This window comes from Crocodylus siamensis, chromosome 4 (genome assembly GCF_052110815.1).
Source record: "Crocodylus siamensis isolate JL-2025a chromosome 4, ASM5211081v1, whole genome shotgun sequence".
Lineage (NCBI taxonomy): Eukaryota > Metazoa > Chordata > Crocodylia > Crocodylidae > Crocodylus > Crocodylus siamensis.
Genome location: NC_143398.1, coordinates 12,037,280 through 12,057,155, shown reverse-complemented (window position 1 = coordinate 12,057,155; position 19,876 = coordinate 12,037,280). Strand labels below are relative to the sequence as shown.

Genomic DNA, 19,876 nt, shown 5'->3' with positions numbered 1-19,876 from the left:
TTTGAGCAATCTTAACATGGCCTTTTTCATCTTCCCATATAATTATACTGCGTTGACCTCAGGGTTATGTTACAGTTTTAGAAATAATAATAATAATATAACAAATATTAACAATTTCAGGGTTTTCATGGTGTATCTAGTTTGTTACTACAGGGCCTTTAGTAGATGTCCAACCTCAGGCTCTGACGTACCAAAAGAAGGAGGGAATACTGAGAACAACCTAACTGGGTGCACAGATTGCATTGCAGGAGGTTGCTCTTAGCTGACCTTAGGGAACACGATGGCATCTAAGAGAGGGGAGGCATTCCCATAACTATGTAGAGGCCTGACTTTTTTTATTTGTTTCTTATGTCTGTTCAGATGTTTATGCTTGACATTTTACTGTGATGTCGGAGTAGTTAAAATGCTAACGGTAAATACAATAAAAGATTTTCCTTGAATGTTCTGTTGATTCTGTGGGGAGTTAAGTACAGCTAAATTGGTTGTTTTGGTAAGCATCTCACTTCTAGTCAAGTTCTTGCAAGATCTCAGACAATGACTCTAAAGTATGTTGCTGTTGCTTTTGGGTTTCATACTTATTTAATCTGAGGTGTGAAGTTCTGGCGAACTTGCTGTGTGCTGCAAGAAGAAGTTTCCAGAATTATAGTAGAAACCTCAGACTGATTGGGCATAAAGACTAGGGCTGTACAAAGCTTCAGTCCCTAATTCGAATTGGCAGAGATTCAATTCAGGGACATAATGGGCATTTACCTGTGTGTCTACAGAAAGGAGCTGGTGTAAAGTTTTTGAAATTTTCTTAAATAAAAAATGAGAATAATATTAAGATATGAAGTATAAATCATAGAAAATTGGGGTTGGAAGGGACCTTTTTGGGCTAGGGACAGAAATTATGCATAAACAGGTATAAGTATTCACTTGGAGGGATTCACTTCCAAGGAGGATTATTTTGCACTGGTCCGGTCCTGCAGGGAGCAAACAAGGAAAGCCAAGGCTGCAACTGAACTCCAACTAGCTTCAAGCATCAAGGACAATGAAAAGTCCTTTTTCAGATATGTGGGGAGCCGGAGGACAAGCAAGGGCAGCACTGGACCCCTGCTGAACCAGATGGGGCAACTGACAACTGACGCCCAGGAAAAAGCCAACCTATTAAATGGGTACTTAGCGTCGGTCTTTCATCAATTCCATGGGATGCCCATGCCCGCTACGGGACAGGGAAGTCTGGGCGAGGGAGATCCCCTGCCCTCCATAAATGCTGACCTCATGAAGGAACACCTTGAGAGGTTGGATCCCTTCAAGTCAGCTGGCCCTGACAGTCTACACCACAGGGTGCTCAAGGAGCTGGCAAGCATCGTAGCCCAGCCTCTGGCACGGATCTCTGAAAACTCTTGGCGCTCTGGTGTAGTGCCCGAAGACTGGAAGAAGGCCAATGTGGTGCCTATCTTCAAGAAAGGGAGGAAAATGGATCCGCCTAACTATGGGCCCATCAGCCTAACTTCTATCCCGAGGAAGGTCTTAGAAAAGTTTATTAAAGAGGCCGTTCTTATTGGACTGGCTGACGCCAACATCCTAAGGGATAGCCAGCACGGGTTTGTTGCGGGTAGGTCTTGCTTGACCAATCTCATTTCCTTCTATGACCAGGTGACCTATCACCTGGACGAGGGAGAAGAAATTGATGTCATATATCTTGACTTCAGAAAAGCCTTTGATCTGGTATCCCATGATCACCCCTTGGCGAAACTGGCCAATTGTGGCCTTGGGTCCACCACGATCCACTGGCTGGAAAAATGGCTCCGTGGTCGGACCCAGAGGGTAGTAATAGATAGAAGTCACTCATCACAATGTCCTGTGACCAGTGGGTTCCCCCAAGGCTCTGTCCTTGGACCCATACTGTTCAACATCTTCATTAATGATGTGGACATTGGAGTCAGAAGCGGACTAGCCAAGTTCACTGATGACACCAAACTTTGGGGCAAAACATCCACACCAGAAGACAGGTGGGTGATCCAGGCTGATCGGGACAGGCTCAGCAAATGGGCGGTTGAGAACCTGATGGTGTTTAACACTGAAAAATGCAAGCTTCTCCACCTTGGGAAGGAAAAACCTGTAGCATCCTTATAGGCTCGGCAGTGGTATGCTGGCTAGCACTACGGAAGAAAGAGACTTGGGGGTCCTGGTTGACCACAAGATGAACATGAGCCTGGAATGCAATGCTGCGGCTAGTAAAGTGACCAAAACGTTGGCTTGCATTTATAGATGCTTCTCAAGCAAATCCCAGGACGTCATTCTCCCCTTGTACTCGGCCTTAGTGAGGCCGCAGCTGGAGTACAGCGTCCAGTTTTGGGCTCCACAATTCAAAAAGGATGTGGAGAAGCTTGAGAGAGCCCAGAGAAGAGCCACGTGCATGATCAGAGGTCAGGAAAATGGACCTTACGATGTCAGGCTGAGCGCCATGGGGCTCTTTAGCCTGGAAAAGTGCAGGCTCAGGGGTGATCTGATGGCCACCTATAGGTTTATCAGAGGTGACCTCCAGTATCTGGGGGGATGTTTGTTCGCCAGAGCACCCCAAGGGATGACGAGGTCAAACGGTCATAAACTACTGTGAAACCGTTTCAGGCTGGACAGAAGGAAGAATTTCTTTACTGTCTTAGCCCCCAAGGTCTGAAACAGCCTGCTGTTGGAGGTGGTTCAAGCACCTACATTGAACACCTTCAAGAGCAAATTGGATGCTTATCTTGCTGGGATCCTATGACCCCAGCTGACTTCCTGCCCTTTGGGCAGGGGGCTGGACTCAATGATCTTCTAAGGTCCCTTCCAGCCCTAATGTGTATGAAATCTATGAAGTAATTGGAACCACTTCAAATATGTAACACAACAGAAGTTCAGTGCACATAAACTGTTTTCAAAATGGCCAAAACCAATTTAAGATCCACCTGGATGGGTGTAGTATCAGACTTAACTGATTTAGGTTTATTGAACTCTGTCCCAGATCCCCTCCAGATTCAGGTTAACTCCCAGTCTTTCAGCATCTCAGGATGCTTTGTACGTCCTTTGCAAGCCTCCCTGCCCCCCCATCTCTTGCAGGGTGGGCTAGCCTTGGCCCAAGTTATCTGCTCCAGCCAAGAGGAGAAGCATGGGTTATCACCCCCTGGCTTCTGGCCTAAGCCAGTGCAGGCATGTGGCTGCATTTACGGAATCAAAAGCGAATATCTGTTCACTTGCTATCAGTTCAATCTGTGCAGCTTAGACTAAGCTGCAAAGATTGAATTGATTCAACCTCGGGCTTTTTGACTGTCTGTGCTTTAGGCCTGGAGGTCACCTAGTCCAAGCCCCAGTGTCCAACCCTAGTGTATACAATCCACACTTACGAAATTTGCATTTTTAAAGCAAGAGATGAAATGACTTAGTGAATCATTGCAATCAAGATCACAAAAAAAGGGGATTTGAGCTCAGAAAAATAGTTATTTTTTAAGCAATCTTCCACTTCTAGTTCATTGGAGGGGGGGGAGAAGGATGTGGAGAATCCAACTTTATTGGCAGTACCTTAACGACTAATTGTTGTTTCAGAAGTTCATCAAGGAAAGAGGAACTAATTATGTTTTACCTCAAAGAAAACACTTCCAAGGCATTGTTTGAGAAAACAGTAAACATCAATTTATCCAGAGTTGTTAAGAGCTCCTTTATTCATAGGGTTGTTTACCTAATATGCTATGATGATGCTTGTTGCAGCTGCCTTCTGACTGACTCCAAATAGAGTTCAGGGAAACCATTTTTCGTGATGGTTTCAAGATGCCTACTTTATATCCGAGTCTCATTTTTCTAAATTAAACGAGAGAAATGAAGTATCAAGACAATAACAGGATGTTGAGAGTTGATTAGCCAAATATTCTTTAAAATCCCATAATAAAGATGGAATATCAGTGGTGAGAAATGAAAGCATCGATAATGAGGAAAAATAATCTAACATTGATTCTTTCCTGTTTGTGCTGTTAAGCAAGGCATATACTTCATTGTATGCAGTTATTCTTACGATTGGTATTCTTGTATTTTTGCTAGAGGTGAACCGATGTATTGGTCGCATATATGATCAGCACCGATAAAAAGGAAAATTAACATTTTCGGCAATTGGCTTTTTTTGGTTGGTGTTAGCTGATAATGTCACCGATTTTAAATGCTGTGTGCATGTGCAAAGCCACAGCATGCACATGGGCAGAAATGCAGTCTGGCAGGGTGGAGGGCAGCATTTTGTTGGTAAGTCTTGGGTGGTGAAGGGAGTGGCAGAGGAAAGGGGGGGGGGTTGTTCAAGGCCCCCCCATGGTGAGAGAGGGAGGGGGACCAGGGGCAGCTGCTGCCCAACCAGGGTGGTGAATGCAACCCCAGGGCACCGCATGGGGTGGACCCGTGGATGGCTTATCCAGGGTGTGCAGGGACAGAGGTGGCTCCCCACTGCTGCATGCAGCCCCGAGGGGGGAATGGGGGGCATGAGCCCCCCTGGATTTGTGTGCAGGGCAAGGGTGGGTTAGCCATTACAGGTTTGGGCCAGGGGCTGCGCTGGCCTCTTCCTGGTTGGGGGAGGGGGGAGCCTGGGCCAGGGCTGCAGTTGGAGTGGGTGGGGGCAGGGCAGGCAGTGGTGGTGCTGGGAAGGGTAGCTACAAGTAATTTGGGGTTGGTTATAGCCCACCCTTTAGCCACCCCCCCAGCGCTGCTGCTGCCACCTGCCCTGCCCCTGCCCACTCCAAGTGCAGCCCACTGCCTCTGCACAAGTCCAGGGGGGCACATGCCCCCCATGCCTCTCCCAGGGGTGCTTGCAATGGCAGGGAGCTGCCCATCCTCCCACTGTGCCCCCTGGACAAGCAACCCATGGCTCTGCCCTCCACCTTGCCGTGGGATCACCTTCACCACCCTGGCTGGGTAGCGCCTGCCTTTGCCACTCCTCCCTCCCTCCCACACGGTGGGGGCTTGATCTGGACCCTCTCCCCTGCGTCCCTTCCCTCTCGCCCACTCACAGACTTACTGGCAGGATGCTGCTCTCCAAGCTGCCACGCTATATTCTGACCGGATCAGTATCAGCTGATATGGCTGGTTAATAATTGGCCATCGGTGCTGGCCGAGAAAATCTTTATCAGTGCACCCCTAATTTCTGTATTTTCTTTTAACTTTATAAACTCTAAAGATCAGCAGTCTTGGCCAGTTGGACCACATTTTCTTTTATTCTCATAGTTCTGGGCGGGAACTCTGCTGAAACTTGTAACTGCATTATTGTTTTTAGTCTTAGCACTGGCTGTAAACAATCATTTTCCTAAACTAGGTAAAGTGCTTTATGTTGGCATGTCACCAGTAGTGCTTCATCTGAAACTCTCATTTGATTCTCTTTTCACAGCCTTCTCTTGGTTTTCTCAATCCATACTGCATGTGGTATGTGGGTCACATCCGAGACTTGCAGAGAGCACTGTAGGCCAGATGATAAGACTGTATGGGTGGATCTAACCCATGGGTCATATCCTTGACACCTCACCCCCAAGTCATTTTCTTTGCATAATCTAGCAGATATACTGTAGCTGACAGCTAGGTTTGTGGTTTGGTTTTGTGTAAGGATTTTTTTTATTGTTGTATATGTGAGCATATAAAATAATTAAAACTTTTGCTCATAATAGAGTTATTATCTGGGAGAGTCTAGGATTGTGTGGCTAAATCCATTTGTTAATAATAAAACTTTATATATAAGGTACTAAATTCTCTCATCTTACAAAAACTTCCCAAACTATGGTTGATCAGGCAGGAGGCAGAGCAAGATTACCTCTTAGAAACAAAGTGTTTTGCTGTATTATAGACCAGGAATACACGTTCTGAAATATAAATGACAGGCCAAAAAGCAGACCTATTATACATGAAGATGGGCGACCACTGTTTGTAGTCTGGTGCTATCGTTATTTTATATAAAAAATAGTATAAAATTTTAGAAGCATATAACATAAGGAAAATATATTTTGAGATCTGCTGCCTTTCAGTAGCTTCAAAATTATTAATGCGTTTAGATTAGACTTGCCAAGCATAAATAGTCACCTAAGACTCCCTATCTGATGTACAGCATGCAGATGTATTCATAGGTTCGTAGTGAAGTCCGTAACCACCACTATCATACTACTTCAGTGCCTCATAATAAAACATCTCCATGAGATACGGCACGTCTATTTTTTCCCATTGCACAGATGGAATATAAATCACAGAGAGAATAAGCAGCACAGGGTCATACACTGATGATGTAGCCATGATGGTCCATGAATTGTGCAAGAGACGAGGATTTCTTAGGGTGATACCTTTTACTGGACCAACTGATCAGTTGGAACAGAGTTAGACAGACTTGCAAATGCTTACAGCTCTATCCCAACTATACCGTTGGTCCATTAAATGGCAGCACCCTTAGAAATCCTTGCCTTGCACAAGGTCATACAGGTATTCTGTTCCAAACACTTGAACTCAGGTTTTAAGATGGTTTCTTCTCCTGTGGTTTTCCTTTCTCTCCGTCTATATAATGTTAACTCTGCTTATTTATACAATATCATGGGTGTTAATAACACTTGTAAAACAGTGTCTCTGCCTAGATTATCATGCAGACGACCTTGAAATAAAGCAAGGAAATGCTGTTTTGAAGAAAGTAAAGAGTGCTGGGGACAGAAGTGCTCGTGAAACAGCATTGTTTAAAAAGGAAATCAGATGCTCACTGTGTCTCTGTTTCATGTCGTTCCTGTTTTTGTTTAACATGATCAGGCGAGAGAGAGGGAACAGACAGCAGCGAAGCTGAGAGTAGTTATGGAAAGCAAACCAAAAAGTGAGTTTTGAGAGGAGGTATTTGGAGGTGGAGCAGGAGGGTACCTGGCACACCTGAAGGAAGAAGTTACTGCAAAATGAAAGGGGCACAGAGTTGTGGTTTGTGGAAGAGCAGGAGGAATTCAGGAGAAGCTTATAACTTCATCTTGAGGGTTTGGTGTATAAACTGATCATAAGAATGTTATTGTGGTTTGGTATATCATCTGTCTCCTTTTCTGGAATTATAGTTAGTGGTATCAAAGATTAGTATGCAGCAAAGTAGTGTGAGTCTCAAGGAATGAGGTTCCTGGGTACCATGGCCACATTTTCATTTGGATCATTACTTTTGGTGTTACCACCCTAAATTTTACCCGTTTCAACTGTAAGCTGTATTCTTCCTCACTTCCTAACCTAAAACTGTAGTTCAGCATTCCTGTGCACCTTTTAACATTTCTAGTTGTTCTCCAGACCCAGCTGCATTGCACTGGCAGTTGAAGTGAACTCTGCATATTTCTCATTTACTGATTATTAATATTTGGGAAGTATGAGTAAAAACTTCTTATAGAAATCAAAAGTAACTGTTTCTGTTACAAAAAGAGCTAGCAAAATGGCAAAACAGATTCATTTCCAATAGTAGATGCTCGTAATTATCTAAAAAAAAATTGTCTGTTTTATCTTGCCAAATAGGTTGGGGGGGTGGTTCGGAACGGGACGATTTGGCGGGGTAGGGTGGGGGAGCAAAGGGCTAGGGTAGATCCATGGTATAACACATGACTCTGATTTTTAAACTGCATGGAAATATTTCTTAAAGGACTTTCTTTACTTTTTACTAAGAAAGTTTCAGAAGTGATTGAAAGATTATTTCGAATGTGTTCAGTATTTTTCTGATTATTAGCAGCCTCCTTTTACCTTGCTCTTGGGAGAAATCATACAAGGAGGAGGAAGAATAGCATATTCTTCACTTTATTTCTCACAAACACCAGGATATTTTGGGGGATATTTTTGTGTGAGGGACATTTGATTAATCAATCAAACTGTGCAGTAAAACCTTACAAAAATAAAAATAAATAAAGCAACCTCAGTAGAGAACAGAAGGAATTGTGAAGAGGCAGAATCCCACCGTTTTAAGGTGTTTGTAAAATTTCTAAATTCCATAGCATTCTACAAATTAAGTTGAATTAAATATGCTAAGATTTCAAGTATCTCCCTTTGCAAAGATACAGTATTACGAGTGTACTGCATGTAAAAAAAATAATCCCTGCGAAACACTGTAATGTAAGGTTAAACTGAACAGTTAAAATAAGCCAGATACAACAAAAAAGATTTAACTGTAGTGTTAATGCAATCGTAGTGTCTATTCTGTATCTATTGTTATTTACATGTAACAGGACAGACAGAAATGCATGATCATACTAGAGGTAGCCTTGCAAAATGATGATAGAAACTTGGAAAAAATAATTAGGCAGTGCAATAATTAAATTGCATGTCATGAATTTTGAAGTAACACACATCTAACATTTTGTTTTTACAACATTTGGTCTAACAGCCAGGATATAGCACATGGATCATCTTTTTTTTGGGTGAGATAAGTGCTTAATGAGATTACCAGTTAGTCAGAAGCATAAATAATACTAGTTCTTTTGTTTATTGTGTTAGACTTCAGTATATGGGCCAGGGAACTTCTTTGTAATCCTTTAAAATTTAATTTACAATGTTTCTTTTTCTGTCTTGGCCATTTTACTAATTCCAATTAAAGCTAAGAATTGCTGGCTGTAATTAGGACCTGTAATACAGAATGACTGTACAGGCTTCCAAAATTGTGATAAAATGTTACAAAGCATAACCTGAAATCAGACAAAGATACATTTTTTTTTTTTTTTTTTCAATCTAGATATATAGTTTAATGTAACCCTAACATGGGGTACAGGTCCAGCAGATCATGCCTGGGTTGCATTAGAAATGAAAACTGCCTTTATTTTCTTTGCTTCCTCTATATCACATCCTTGCAAATGGGTAAAATCTTGTAATCCACACTTATGCTTGAGAATGTGTAAATGATTTTGCCCAGCAAGAACTGCTTCACGCAGAGGAGAACGTACAAATTCAGTATTCCTCACAGCTTGTCAGATCATGCAACATTTGTGATTCTGGAAAGCCCATCTTTACTTTATTCTTTAACTTTTCACCAAATGTACAATACAAACAATTATGCAGGAAAGCAAAAGCTGTTTTAAGTAAGTATAAAATAAATTTACTGCCATTTTAACACGATTTTTTTTTCATGACCCAATGTCTGCCTGCCTTGAGCGCACACAAATGTTGAAAGTGCCTATAAAGTAGAAAAGATGGACATATGGAATATAGGTGGCATTATGGCCACTAAACTGAACTGTACATGCAGGAGTCAGTGGCTTGCTTACTGAATGGTTCTGGTTCTTCAAGAATAACTGTTTTCTTTGTTTTTTTTTCCTTTTTCAGGAGACGTTGATCCAGCAGCAAGCGTCATTTCATTAGGTCCTGTATCTCTGATGTTGTGGATAGTGGAGTCCTCCAGCAATTAAATGAGAGCAGTGGACACATCTCAGCATGTCAGTCTAGAGAGTTCAGAATCGAAACCTGAGAAAGGCTGGGGCCATGGGGCAGAAACACCAACCTCCACTAAAAACAGAACAAGTGGGAGCTTCCAGTCCTGGCCTACAAAAAAAAGCATTTTGTTATGGGAACCATGCGAGGGTTAATCTTCTCATGAGGATGGAAGTAAACAAATGAGATGGTTAACTTGACCAGTGAGCAGTTCAGTTACAACAAAGCAACTAAAAAATAGAATGGATGACACTGGAACGGAAAAGGTTTTGATGGCACAGGTAGGGAAAAACAAAGCTCAAAACCGGCTGCGAGTTACATTGTCTCTGAATTGAGCACTCTGTGTTGGAAGAATATTCGTTTGGGGGCTCCGAATCTGCAGTAGAAAAGCGGTAGAGCAAGCAGTACAAATCTAATAGCAAACCCTGATATGTAGGACAACAACGTTCTGACTGATTACCAAACATCAGATACTCCACAGAGAGAGGGCTTTTGTTTTAGGAATAACCTTTTTCTACAAGATAAAGAAGTGGGGAGGGAGGCCGGGGAGGGGGGACAACAGAGCCAAGGAGAAAATTGTCTATTAAGGTTCAAAAGCAAAACAAAACAAAACAAAATGTGAAGTTTGTTAACAGAGGGTGTTTACCCAGACTGCTTCGAACAGCCTGACACCAGCCTAAGAACGGGGATATAGTTGAGCCCATTGTAAGTATCATTGAAAACCAAAATGTGCCAGTCAGCATGACAGAAGGACATCGAGGAGTGGGTCCCAATGTTTTGTTGACCTTCATGGGTTGATAAGCCTCTGTGTCTAAAACAAACAAAGTCTGGAAGTAAGTAGGTTTTTTGTTTGGTTTTTTTTTTTTCTGAAGTAGAATGAGGTTTCTTGCTCCGTTTCTGACAATCTGTTATTTATTAGTATAGTTGTGTTTTTTGTTTGCTTTCAGGTAGGTGTAACACATTCAGTTAAAGAGCACATCAGTATGCTACTACTCGATTTAAATCCTTTTTTTTCTAGCTCTTTTAAAACTTCTTTTTACCACTGTTTTTTGGTTTCTGCATGTAGAATAAAAAGAGACTTGTAAAATTGTAACATTTCGCACAGAAATGCCGCCCGATCTTCACCAGCTTCAGAAATCTGACCTTTGCCAATGCTGCAATAAAGTGTTGTAATTTAGAATTGGTGTCTGTCTGTCTCTTTCCATTCACTTTGAAATAAATGTTTCTGAAACAAAATGTTGTTGGCCCGTATTAAGAGAATTCTTGTCCACTTCATTGGGAAGCTTTTGTGCCTCAAGACTTTTAGAGGGAGGACTTGAAATTTGGCTGGGGGAGTTGTGCCCTTTGCCAGATTTGGCTGTTAAAGGCCTTTGAAAAAGCCTTGTTTATAAATGTTTCATAGGCATAATTTAGATTGGCAGCTAAATTCTTTAAAGATTCCAGCTGCCAGAGCATATTTTGTCCCATGGCTCTAGGACCTGAGCAGGGCTCTCCCTTGAATTGCTTCAACAAGCTTCCGAGGACCAGAGTCCTGTTCCTTCTCTACCCTCCTGTGTCCTTGTGGGGGAGAAAAGACAGGAACAGAGGTCAGAGTGGAGAGACAGCAGCTGGAGACAGGCCAGGGCATGGTTTCGGCTAGGTTTTTGTTTTGGTTTTTTTTCAGTGTTTCATATTTACAGTTCAAAGCAAACCTCTTTTTTTATTTTGAAGATGCTAAATTAAATTTTTATAAGACTGAAAATAGACGCACAATCTTTTCTTTTGTATCAAGTGACACAATTCCTTTAATGTGGATACAGTTAAACTAGTATACAAGGCAGGTTTAGGTTGGATATTAGGAAAAACTTTCTCACTAAGAGGGTGGTGAAGCACTGGACCAGGTTACCGATGGTGGTGGAATCTCCATCCTTGAAAGTTTTTAAGCCCCAGCTAGACAAAGCCTTGGCTGGGATGATCTGGTTGGGGCTGGTCCTGCTTTGAGCAAGGGGTTGGACTAGATGTGACCTCCTGAGGTCCCTTCCAACCCTAATTTTCTGTTATTCTATGTATTATACATTTTTAGAAAGGGAAATGGATTTCTACACCTATATAACTTATTTAACTGGTGCAACTGCATCTACATGAGAGTTGTATCGATACCATTGTATTATTAAGAAAAGCCACTTCTAACAGATATAGTTACAAGCCAGTACAAGAATTGTCTGCATCATGTCTCAGAGAAGAAAATAGCCTGCAACCAGTAGAGTCTGTGCTCGTTCATTAAAGACTAGCATTGTGAATAACGTAAAAAATAAACTGGTCCTGCTGTTACATAAAGAGAATCAGAAATCTATGCAGTTTGCCTTTGTGCTTGACAGGTGGGATGTTCAAAAGAACTCAGATAGGCTCCTTTGAACTTCAAAAGGAACAGTTAGGCTCCAGCTGAGAGCATTTGAAAATCACACCCAACATCTGTTGCAGTACTGCATCACTGTTCCTCTGCCAGGAGCAAATGACGTGCTGTAGGAGAAATGAAGCACTCGAAGGGTGCATCCCAATGAGCACTCGCTTGCAGGGGTGCGCATTTCCTACGTGCACTCTGGTGTGAAGCAAATTGTCTTGGGTGGGATGAAGGAGGCAGGGGCCAGCACCTGTGTTGGCGGCAGCAGCAGCCTCACCTGGGGTTCTGGGAGCCTGCTGGGGCAGCAGTGGTGCCAAGCCGGTCACTCGGAGCCTGGCTAGCAGCCAGACTGTGCCTCAGGCCAGGCACACTCCAGTTTCTGGAGGTGCACGCTGCTGCCTCCACACTGCTTTTCTCAGCAGTGGGTTTTCTGACACTGGGATCTCTGTGCAGCACAGCTGCATGTGCACCACATATAGTTTGTGGTGTCTCAAACTGCTCTGAGGCACCCCATACCACACATGTGCACTCGTTAGGATGCTCCCTAAATATTTAGAAATTGAGCACTGGATAGTGCCCTAAGGACTACAACATTGCTTAGGCTTCCTATAAATGTTGCTTCTTTGTCAAGATAGTGATGGCACATCTTAACTACATCAGACCTCATCCTTGAAAACACATCCCACTCTCCACTCCTACTTTGTATTTGCGGAGTACCAAAACATGCCAAGTCACTGGTAGCGTGGTGCCGGGCGTGACCAGGGCCACTATTAAACGCAACAGGAACTAAAAATGATGCTGGACTGGTGCCAAAGAGCAGCCAACAGGATTTTTCAGCTTTTGATGCCCAGAGAGTGGGAGTGAATGGGCAAGGCGTATTTTCACAGTGGCTTTTCCTAGCACAAGCCAGCACTGTGTAAACATGCCTTGAATGCATTTATGGATTTGTTTAATGTAATAGACTATCTTCCCCAAAAGATGCGTGTCTTCTCCAGAAAACCTTGAACTGCTGTAAATAACTGATACAACATACAGTAATCTCCCCCTCCCCCCCCTTGCTTTTTAATACTGGACCATTTTACCACTGCAATGTTTTCATTTGCTCACATAACACCTACTGTCTAATTGCTGCAGCTTATCTTTTTGATGTCGTGATTCCACTAGCACTCAAGGTCTCCTGGAGAAGTTGAAATCTGCTATTTCAAATGGATAGTTTAGAGAAGCTTTCAGGATATTCTTATGTATCAGAAGAGGCATTTCTTCAGTTTTTTCCTTTTCTGTTTTGAGGGAGAATATACTCATCCCTTATGTGGCCTGGCAATATGCTTGAAACTTAGGGGATACCATCTCAGGCTCCACTGTGATAGATGTCAGGTGCTGGAGTGACATCCCTAGGGAACTACATTTTTTGTTTGCAGGTACCAGACAAGTGGTGCAGTTTTCCCCTTGCTGGCCAGCCAGTGGACTTGGTCAAGACTCAGTTTCAAGGGTAAGGGATTAACGGTCCATGTCCATTCAACCTTTGGGACCTCTGAAGTTACCAGTGAGCAGTGAATACTGGTATTATCTGTGATAGTGTTAGTGATAAGGACTGTGAAGTTCCTTGACCATCATCACTGAACCTGCTTAAAACTCACTATACCACAATGGTTCTGAAGCTAGGCTTAAGTGAAAAGGACAGTAACTAGATTTACCAGATGGAGTTAAGAGGCCCCATGATACTGTCTAACATTATTACTGAATAATTATCAGTCATCTAAACCTTTGCCAAATGAAGAAAATGCCTATTTTTCATTTTCCTTACAAAATACTGAGGACGCTACTTCAGTCCAGTTTATCTTCCTGCTACCCTTTCCCCATATTCTTAGGATTTTCTACCCCACCTGTGACATTCCTCTTGAGATGGTACATTATTGTTCTCCCCTAGGACCTATCTTCAAATAAACTCTCTAACCAGTCCCAGACTGTTCTGAGCATGGTATGAATAGGAAACTATTTGAGAAGGGCTCAAACAACTGTCTAAGTGTTAAAACATCTACCTGTATTGTTTGAGTTATGGACTTACTATTATTAGGGTAAGATTGTGATTTAAAGCATGCTTGGAATTTATCATCAGATGTAATAGAATAATGTTTTGTGCAAAATTTTCCTTCTCTCGTCTCTCTCGAGTGAATGGAAGCAATGAATGCTAAAGGAAAAATAGAAATTAGATGAGCAGGAAGTGTTAGTATTGTACATTCCTTTCTTTGCTCTGGTATGTCATGTACAGGGATGGTATTTCTGTCATGGCTTCCAAATTTGACTGGTTCTGCCTTTGTATTGACGTGCACCTCTAGTGCTGGTAAAATTGTAGTGGATAAGCATTGTCTATAGCTTGAAACTCTCCCCTCTAGGGAATGGTAAAACATTTGGTAGCGGTAAGTTTTCCCATATTATTTATGGTAGTGGTTCAGTGTTAGTTTGACAGGGCCACGTCAGTGCGACACTTAGCTAGAAAATTTTGTAGCTGTAATTCTGAACCAAGAGAAGCTGTAGAATAATTAGTGTTCAGGTATGAATTGCTGAGTTGCCTACCAGTACAGTAATTTGACTGACCCAGCTATAACAATGAGAGCATTTTTCCGGTGAACTGTTTTATTTCTGCAGAGTTCAAATAACTGTAACAGTAAGAGTTGTGTGAAACGAGGCAATTTGGTCTTCCTGAAAGCCTGAGATAATACTTTAGAGCTACTAACTGCTTCCATTCAATTTGGTGGAGGTGAGAGAGCCTAATAAAATTTAGGATAATTAGTATTATAGTAATCATCTCAAGAGAAACATTCACATCGGGCTTGTCTAGAAGGAAAAGTTTAAGCACTTATGCCCATGATCATTGAAATCAATCTACTCATTTAAACCATTAATTAAACCAGCAAGCAGGAAACTTTGATTTAAATAATTGATTTTAATCCTCCTTTGTATAATTTTATTCCCCTGAAGAAAGATTTATTCTTATTGGCCGGTAACTAATAAAACATGTTGATTTGCAACTAACTTTTGGACATAACACGTAGTTATTCAGAATCTTTTAAAACTTTTTATTGTATTAGAAAGAGACAAATTATGCATCTTTATCTGATATTTAAGGTTTTATTACTTTCAACTCTGTGCCAGGCAATGTTTGGATGGAAGTTCAAATACTACTGCATGTGGACAGCCTTTTTAAATTGTTAAAGCACTTAAGGGTCCTGTATAGATTTAAAAAAACCCAACTTTTTTCTTATCAAAATACTTTGCGTTGAAATCAATTAAATGTTTCATGTAACCATCCCTTTTAAACTTTTAGAATGATTAGATCTCATCTTCCTGCTTTGTTTCTATTTATAGATTAGAAGAGACAAGAAAGCAAGCTCCTAGGTAGTTTCTCAAGCCGAATAAGCTGAAATTAAGAAAATAGTCCCTGTGCAACTGCAGATGTGGCTTTTTTGAAGAAATGGCTTAGAACCTACTCCAAAAGCGTTTAATTTAAACAGGAGAGACTCACTTATGCTACTAAACTATGAGACATTTAACCTGGAGACATACCTGACTCTTCTTAGCACTTCAGCAAATTCTGAACCCAAATGCTTAGCCAGGGACATCTCTGTCCGTTGGTCTAGTTGTGTTTAATACTTCTTTCTTTATTTTAAAATGTTTTAGAGTATGTGTTTACAGTAAACTTCGGATGGAATGTAATCTGTCGTAGCTGATTGAATCGCCTTCAGATAAAAGGTCAGGTCCCTCAGTCTCTCCTCGTAGGGCTTTGCCTGCAGGCCCCTAACCATAGTAATTGTGCTATTATTTTCTTGCGGTCAAAAACTGAGTGAAAGCTAAGAGCTGGCCCTTTCTGTCATATGTTCATGTTTAAACATGCTGAGCTTTAAGAAAGAAAAACACATTTAACTTAAATCAGAAAAAATCTGTTTAGAAATTCTACTCAAAGTCCATCGGCTTTAAAAAAAAAAAAAAAAAAAAAAGCGAAAATATATTGTATTTTAAAAGCCTTATGAATTGCTATCCCCTCTCCTTGCGAATACCAGAATAACCACTATAATCCTTGTGGGAATGCTCTTATTCTGGCATAAAAGGCCTCTCTTTTTTTAGGCTTAGTTTAGGTCAGGTGTATACTTGCCCATTTTGCCACTATAATGCTGTCTATTATACTGGCAAAGTAGAGCTCATTTTAGGGAATGCAAGAAGCAATTTTCTCAAACAGACCAGACATGAGGCTGCTTCTCATGCAACATTAGCTTAAGTCCGAAAAGACATATTTAAACCAGAATAAATTTTCACGGAGTGGGGGAAGCCATACTTCAACATACCAGTTTTACCTGGCACTTCAGGAATATTTCCTTAGTATAATCTATGGTACAAGGCCTGACTGAGTCTGTGGGCAGAGCCTGGATATCAGTATTAATTGTTTTCTCCTGCTGTCCCCAACCTGTTCCAACTTCTGACTACTGCTGGCAATATGCTTGCTAAAACTCAACCTGGAAAATGAACTAACTTCTCATCCCTTTCGATACTGTATGTCTGAATGAATTCCAGCACCACGGCAGTTGTATGGTAGGCAGAACTCAGCCATTTATCTCTTCTAGGCTGATGGCTGACTGGTAGTAGACAGCAGCTGTAGGGGCATCGGGGGAGTGCTACAACATAGTGCAGTGGGCTTTAATACAGGATTAAACAACAGATGTAGGAAGATCACTGGAAAAACAGCAGGTACTGGGAGAAAGTGATTAGCATTTCTGGAGGTCAAAGCGTAAGGACAGTTTCTAGTGCTCCAGCAACAATTATAAGCACCAAAGAGTTGTGGAAGGGAAACTAAATCCCGTTCATAGATAGAAGGCAATTGCGTCTTATTGACTATTCGCTGAACACTAAGCATCCAATGGTACATAACGTTTAAAATGAAGATACCCATCCTAATCTTACAACCAGACTAGGCTTTTTCTAATTTTTGTTAGAGAGCTGAAACCACTTTCTGTCTTACCTTTTAAGTAACATTTTATTGCATATGCTGTATAACTTAAAAACACAAAACAAAAAAAACTCAAAATCCACTTACCTAGGTACTTTTCTTGGCCTGACTTGTGCTAGACCAGCAATTCTCAACCAGGGGGCTGCAGCACCCCAGGAGTGTGAAGTATGTCCTTTTAAATACTGTACAATATTAACACTGCTTGGTGTGCCAGCATGATTTACTGTATAACCCCAGATCTGTAGTGTCAAAAGCTTTCTGCTGTTGTGATAATTGAGTTCTTTGTAAGGAAGAATTCATAGATTCATAGTTTCTAGGGTTGGAAGGGACCCCAGCAGGTCATCGGGTCCGACCCCCTGCCCCGGGCAGGAAAGAGCAGTGGGGTTGGACGACCCAGCCAGGTGCCTGTCCAGTCTCCTCCTTGAAGACCCCCAGGTAGGCGCAGGCACCACCTCCCTTGGGAGCCCATTCCAGATTCTGGTAACCCTGACCGTAAAGAAGTTCATCCTGATGTCTAACCCAAATCTGCTCTCCATCAGTTTGTGGCCATTGTTCCTAGTTACTCCATGGGGTGCCCTGGTAAACAGAGCATCTCCTATTCCTTGCTGCCCCCCCACCCCCCAACATGAATTTGTAGGTGGCCACAAAGTCACCTCTCAGCCTTCTCTTGCAGAGGCTAAAGAGATCAGGTCCCTCAATCTCTTCTTGTAGGGCTTTGCCTGCAGGCCCCTAACCATACTAATTGTGGTATTATTTTCCTGTGGTCAAAAACTGAGTGAAAGCTAAGAGCTGGCGCTTTCTCTAAGGGGTGCCTGGAGGCTAATGAAGGGGACCTTGAGTCCAACGAGGCTGAAAGCCATTCGGCTAATCTTTAAATATCTAGTATCTTCTGCTACCTTCTCAGCAGTTCCTTGTTCATTTTAATAGATTAAAGTAGCAATCTCTATGCTCCCCAATACTTTAATTGCTTTATCTTTCAATGAGAATTTTTTAAGTGCCTAAGGCTGCTTGCAGATGTTAAACCACAAAATCCAAACCCCCCAAACAACGTGCTTTACCAGAAGAAGCAGCGCATGACTTTGAACCAGGTCTGTCTGTATAGATCGGTCACTTCAGTGGGGCTCTTTGGTGCATTTTATTTAAAGGTGGTTCAATCAGCTATCAGAAAGGTGCCAACAAAGCCCTCCTAAAGCACCCAATCCATACAGAGGTCAGGGGAGCTGGATTCAACTAACATGCTGCCTCTTCTGGGCATGTGCCAGTTCTGTGTTGTTTTTTTTTTGCGGGGAGCGTTAATGTCTGCAAGCAGCCTAAAAGAACAGTTCCCTTCCCTCCCCTCCCCTTCCCTTCTGAAGGTACGGTAAAATGTCGCCGTCTTTGTGACCCAGCCGTGAAATTCTTGAAAACACAAAACAAGCAAGAAGTTTTTCCACTTGTCATTTTAGTTGCACGCCAAATATTTATTTACTTGTACCACACTAAGTGGAGACCTGAAGTCCCCATTTTTACATCTGCAAAAGCCCTAGAGCTTTTGGCAGTATCTCCTGTTTTGTTAAGGAGCTGGTACAAGCTATGTTAACAAAAAGCAATTTTTGACCAGTTTATATTGTCTGCAGTGGAGTTGGAGGGTTTTCTACTATAGCTACATTGGAAACTTTCCTAGTGTAGACCTGACCTTTGTAGAATGAGTCCAAAATGTTAGGCCTATGTACATGACCTAGTAAATTCTCATGCCTCCTCTCTCTCACAATTATTACTTGTTATATATAATCACAGTTGCCCTCAATTGCCAGTGAAGGGACAATTTTGCATTGTTTCAGTTTGGTTCGAGGATTTTCACTCTCCTATTAGTGGAGTGTTAGTCTGTTTCTTGAAGTGTCATTGCTTTCTCATCATATTTCAGTATGGTAATTCTCTTGGAATGCAGCTTTTATCATTTATCTGCAGCTGTTTTCTAAGTATGCTATGAGAAACACCTTGCATTTCTGCAGAGCCGGGTGCTTCATTTTGCTTTACGAACAGTTACGGTTCTGTCCGTTTAAAACAAAATCATAAATGCATTGGTATGAGCTTTGCCCCCCACTGCTGCAGAGTGCTTCAGTGCATCTGAGGCCTCTAGTACGTAGCTTTAGCACCAGTATAATTTTATTGCTTAGGAATGTGACTTCTTTTGTCCAAATAGCTATGCTAGTACAGCCCCTAATAAGCATGCATTTATACAATATGAACCTGCATGCGGGATCATAGGACAGTAAGGCTGGAAGGGACCTCATAAGGTCATCTAGTCCAGCCCCCAGCTCAAGGCAGGATCACCCCTAACACCATCCCGGTCAACTGTCTGTCTCACCTGCTCTTGAAAGCTTCCAAGGATGGAAATACCAGTTTCTCTAGGTTGCCTGTTCCAGTGCTTGACCACCCATGTAGTCAAAGTTCCTCCTAATCTCCAACCTAAAATCTTCTGCTGAGCCTTGAGGCTATTGCTCCTAGTCCTGTCCCCTATGGCCACAAAGAAAAATCCATCTCTGTCCTCTCTGTAGTGCCCCGCATTCCCCTTTCCATACGGAAACAGTTATATCAGTATAAAACATAGCATTATAACTGCATTCAAGATTGATCTATTGTTGACTGCTACTGCAGCAGATTGTTCAGGGCACAGATTGGTCTTAAGTCATCTGCATACCCATGCAACCTAGCCTCCACCCCCCTCCTCTCTCCTTCCTCTCTTTCTCCTTTTTCCTCTCTTTCTCCCTTTTTCTTTCCCGCTTCCTTCCTCCCTTCTTTCCCCCACCTGCTGGATGTGGTCATCTTTGCTTGTGAAGGGCAAACAACATAACTGTATTCGTATGAGGAAATTCATAGATGCTAGGGTTGGAAGGGACCCCAACAGATCATCGAGTCTGACCCCCTGCCCATGGCAGGAAAAAGTGCTGGGGTCACATGACCCCAGCCAAGTGTTGTCTGTTCTCCTCTTGAAGACCCCCAGGGTAGGTGCGAGCACCACCTCCCTTGGGAGCCCATTCCAGATTCTGGCAACTCTGACCATAAAGAAGTCCTTCTTGATGTCCAGCCTAAATCTACTCTCTAGCAGCTTGTGGCCGTTGTTTTCGGTT

At 42.3% G+C, this 19,876-nt stretch overlaps 1 protein-coding gene across 6 annotated transcripts in view; it reads left to right on the top strand.

The window, feature by feature from the left end:
* The window catches only part of UPF2 (UPF2 regulator of nonsense mediated mRNA decay), a 110,630-nt gene extending 100,063 nt beyond the window's left edge, over positions 1–10,567 (top strand). For all 6 annotated transcript variants that reach the window (XM_090041782.1, XM_090041777.1, XM_090041781.1 and 3 more), the window contains one exon: positions 9,283–10,567. In XM_090041782.1, the coding sequence (XP_089897908.1) occupies positions 9,283–9,292 (10 nt within the window). In that variant the 3' untranslated portion in view covers positions 9,293–10,567. The remainder of the gene's footprint in view (positions 1–9,282) is intronic.
* The last annotated feature ends 9,309 nt before the right edge of the window (positions 10,568–19,876 follow it).